Source organism: Canis lupus, chromosome 18 (assembly GCF_011100685.1).
Source record: "Canis lupus familiaris isolate Mischka breed German Shepherd chromosome 18, alternate assembly UU_Cfam_GSD_1.0, whole genome shotgun sequence".
Classification (NCBI taxonomy): domain Eukaryota; kingdom Metazoa; phylum Chordata; class Mammalia; order Carnivora; family Canidae; genus Canis; species Canis lupus.
In genome coordinates this window covers 54,830,937-54,835,113 of record NC_049239.1, presented here as the reverse complement: position 1 = coordinate 54,835,113, position 4,177 = coordinate 54,830,937, and the positions used below count along the sequence as shown (strand labels likewise).

Below are 4,177 nucleotides of genomic sequence, written 5' to 3'. Positions count from 1 at the left end.
CTGTAATATGACTAGGTAGCAAGCACGTCTGCATTAATTTCATCTAAAGCCAGGTATCATTATGGAGTTGCAAGCTCTGTCTCCTTGGTTTCTACAAACACAGAGCAGACTAGCTGGGTTGCAGATGATTCTTGCTGCCATTTCCTGGTCCGAAGCCAGGTTCATGGTGTGACTCATTCCCTCATTTATGGGAGGGATTAAGGTGGTGACCAGGAGAATAAAGGGAGGACTCCTAGGTCCTCCCATCCAACGTGAGTTCCTTCGTCCCTGTCAGACGAGCCAGCAAGAGCTGACTTCAACCATGAAGCTGCTGAGAGTCCTTGTGCTGGTTGCCCTCCCTCTTTACTGCCTTGCAGGTGAGTTCTGGGTGGGGAGGACAGGCTTTGGCCTGAAGATCTGTCAGTGCTTTCTGGAAGATCTCCTGTTCCCCAAACTCCAGTGTAGAGATCTCATTTCTCTGGTGTCTTCCTACTTCATGGTTACTAGTGTCTAGCTTCTCTGGACTATGCAGGGAATGTGAGAGGGATCGGGGAGGAGGGGGCACACATGTTCGCGGGCTTAAAGGAAATTCTATGCTAGAATCGAGAACTCAAGACCATTCACCCTAATCTTCCTGAATGTATGTGTCCACTGGAATGTAAGCAGATGACCACCATCTTAGAGACTCCCTAAACGGCTTCATCTTTACATAACTGAGAACACTTTTGCATGTTTTTTTCCAGGTTCTGGATGCTTACTCTTAGAAGAAGCGATTAACAAAGCAATCGATTCTCAAGTGAGCATAGATGAATACCAAAACTTCCTTCAACCTTTCACATATGGTCTTGAAACTAAAGAAGCCATAGCAGAGCTGAAGCAATGTTTTCTCCAGCAGTCGGATGAAACTCTGAGCAATTTTGCATTGATGATGGTAACTATGGTTTCTCCTGATGTGCTTTCAAACCAGTGGACAGGGACGAGCAGGCTCTAGGCTTGTCACTCATTATTCCATAGCAAGTGTTACACAGGCTTTATTTTATTTCAGTGAAATTAATTGCGGGTGCATGTGAATATTTTGAATCCAGAAAGCCAGCCAAGGTCCCAGTGCTGATTTGCCTCTTCACCGTGTGAATCTTTAGAAAATGATAAATGAAAAAGGCCAAAGAGAGAACACAACACACACACACACACACACACACACACACACACACACAACATTTTCTATCACAGTAAAAGACATTTGATTCTCAAGAAGTCCCTACTTGTAGCAGTGATCAGCAAAAACAATCCCCTTCTTCATAGAAACAAAGAAGAAAATGTTCATAAGAATTTTTGAGTAGGGGATCCCTGGGTGGCTCAGCGGTTTAGCGCCTGCCTTCAGCCCAGGGCGTGATCCTGGAGTCCCGGGATCAAGTCCCACGTCGGGTTACCGGCATGGACCCTGCTTCTCCCTCTGCCTGTGTCTCTGCCTCTATCTCTCTCTTTATATCATAAATAAGTTTTTAAAAATCTTTTTTAAAAAAGAATTTCTGAGTAGATTCCAGAAGAACACATTTGAAGAAGATTCTGTACATCCTACTAAAAGAATTGAAAAGCACTTGCAAGCAATCACAATGTGTTTGTATAAATGACTGGATTCCTTGACCATGAATTAAAGAGCCCGTGAATGACAAGTAGAAATTATAGGTATGGACCTGTTGTGAGGGATGGAAAGTGTAAGACAACAATCAGTAGTGGTTTTGTTCTCTCCATCTTATTCCCTACCTTAAATGCCACTGAAAACATTCCAGGGTAGACGATTTAGAAATATTGCTAAAGGAACAGTTGGAAGTGACCTTCACTAACAAGGGGGCTGACACAAGGCACAACATGGATGAACCTTGAGGACTCTATGATGAAAGACAAATGCTGCGTGAGTTCATTCAGAGCCGTTTTCTAGAGTAGCTAATTTCCTAGAAACAGAAGGTATAATCATGCTCTCTAGAGGTTGGGTGGTATGGGAAATGAGGATTGTTCTGTGGGTATAGAGTTTCACCATAGCAAGATAAAAATGTTCTGGAGAATGGCTGCATCACAACGTGAATATATTCAACACTGTTGAACTGTATCCTTAAAATGATGAAAATGGTCAGTTTTATGTTATGTGTACTTACCGAACTAAACATTTTAAAGACTGAAAAAAAAAAAAACGCTACAGGCAAGGATAACGGAATTTTTTTCTTAGAAATCTGGATTGGACTGATCACTTGGAGGGCATATCTCAAAAATTTTGTAGGTCTCAAAAATAATGGTTTTGGTTTCAACACTGTTTTTAATATTTCTAACATGTAAGGCCACACCAGAGCTCAAAAACTTCACATCTCTTTATCTTTGAGCTGAGACTTAAAAATTCTTTGTGAAAAACTGATCATACACACAGCATATTTACGGGATATGATATTTCGTGGAACAGGAAACGTGGGGGAAAAATTATCCCCAGATCTCTGACGGGGAAAACCCTAGCACCACTCTGGCATCAATAAAGTCTCCTGACCCTTAGAAATAAGATCTTAATTCAAACAACACCCGACTTTCTTGGATACCAGATGTATGTGGACAAACCCAGGAAGGCAAGGAGAAGACATGTTTGTCTTTCAAGATTTTCCTTTGTCACAGAGAGCTGAAAATCTGAGCGATGTCTCTGCTTTATTTCTAGAACGAAATATATAATAGTTATTGGTGTGCTCTGTTTTAACCTTCCACGTGACCTGGGGCTCTGAGGACTGCAAGAGAATGGTTGGACGCCGACTGCTGATTAATACAAACCACAACATTCTTCTCCTTTTTGTCTTTTGATCTATCAACTGCAAGATAAGTGTTGAAACCTTGAGTACATTTCATTTCAATAAAGTATCTGCAAATGGAAGTTCGTTTTTCTTATGTTATCTGATCAAACTGGAGGCTTAGAGAGGCTCTTCCTATCACCGGTGCATGTGCCCGTGTGCGCGCACCACACACACACACAAACACGCACGCATAGTTTCTCATTGGAGAACACCTGCAGTGAAGGAGTGGGGAGTCTGAAAAGCACTTTGTTCCGCCCCATGTGTAGCCCAACATGGGTCCTCTCTCTCCGTCAATGTGCTCTTCCACCCTCCTGACCCCCATTTTCCCTCGGACTATCTGGGAAGTCCTCAAGACTTAGGTTCTGGTGTTTGTGAGGCTGGCAGTTCCTGGGCCACCGCAATCTTTGCCTGTGCTGCGAGCCAAGCTCCTGCGGCGGGCCCCTCTCCACTCTCTGCCCCCGGACCCAAGAGTGCGGGGCCAGGACCAGAGCCAGGGAGAGACGAGACTCATACAAAGCAGTAGTGACTCCTGTCTTGATGTTAAACTTTAATTAATGTGGCATTCATTTTGCTTTTTGAAATATCTTTAAAATCTGATGTGCCCTCATTCCCTGAGGTTGGGCAGGGCCCCTTTGAAATAGTGTGAGTGCCCGACTCCCGTCCCCTACAAGTGGCAATGTGGCCCAGTCTCTTCACCATGATGCCCTACAAAGGCACGTAGGTTGAGGGAAATATGTGTGTTCTTTAGGAATGAGGCAAAGCCAGCAGTTTTTATACTGAACCATAGCTACCCTTGCTTTTCCCTGTCCCCTCATTCCGGTCACCAGGGATAGTTTAATGCCACCCCTCTGCTCACAACTCACAGAACCTCTCTTCCTTCACAGGCTATCCTGTCACCCCAGAAGCCCCTTGACTTTTCCTCAGGACTGTTTCTCAGTTTCCACCAGGGCTGACCTTCACCAGGCATAACCCATCCAGAGAATTAGACACATGATACTCAGGATTCCACATGAATGCTATACTCTCCTTGAAAACATAACCAATGGACACCTGGGTGGCTCAGCGGCTGAGCGTCTGCTTTGGCTCAGGTCGCGATCCCAGGGTCAGGGGATGGAGTCCTGGATCAGGCTCCCTGCCAGGAGAATGCTTCTCCCTCTGCCTGTGTCTCTGCCCCCCTCTCTCTCTGTGTGTGTCTCTCATGAAGAAATAAATAAAATCCTTAAAAAATATATTAACCAAAACTGACTGAAGTAATAATGAATATATACCAACGTACCAGTGTGGGGTATATTCTTCTTTATTCTAATGCAGTTGTAAGATATCATATTTATTGTGCTTTTCATGGAAACTGGCCCAAAATAAATAAGACTCAG

The 4,177-nt window shown here is 44.0% G+C and overlaps 1 protein-coding gene across 2 annotated transcripts; it reads left to right on the top strand.

The window, feature by feature from the left end:
- The first annotated feature begins 225 nt into the window (after positions 1 to 225).
- LOC119877219 (mammaglobin-B-like) lies at positions 226 to 2,742 on the top strand. Of its 2 annotated transcripts, XM_038562520.1 has the most exons (3): positions 226 to 356; positions 723 to 910; positions 2,675 to 2,742. In XM_038562520.1, the coding sequence occupies exons 1-3, from the start codon at positions 302 to 304 to the stop codon at positions 2,711 to 2,713; spliced, it is 282 nt and encodes a 93-aa protein (XP_038418448.1). In that variant the 5' UTR covers positions 226 to 301; the 3' UTR covers positions 2,714 to 2,742. The 2 variants fall into 2 exon arrangements, with proteins under 2 accessions (XP_038418448.1, XP_038418447.1); XM_038562519.1 differs by lacking the exon at positions 2,675 to 2,742 and having other exon boundaries at positions 723 to 970.
- Positions 2,743 to 4,177: the final 1,435 nt, after the last annotated feature.

Bases quoted from the DNA above. Each gene is read 5' to 3' on its own strand.
- LOC119877219 (XM_038562519.1), top strand. From the start codon at position 302: ATGAAGCTGCTGAGAGTCCTTGTGCTGGTTGCCCTCCCTCTTTACTGC. The intron at 357-722 runs GTGAGTTCTGGG...GTTTTTTTCCAG, and splicing joins CCCTCTTTACTGCCTTGCAG to GTTCTGGATGCTTACTCTTA.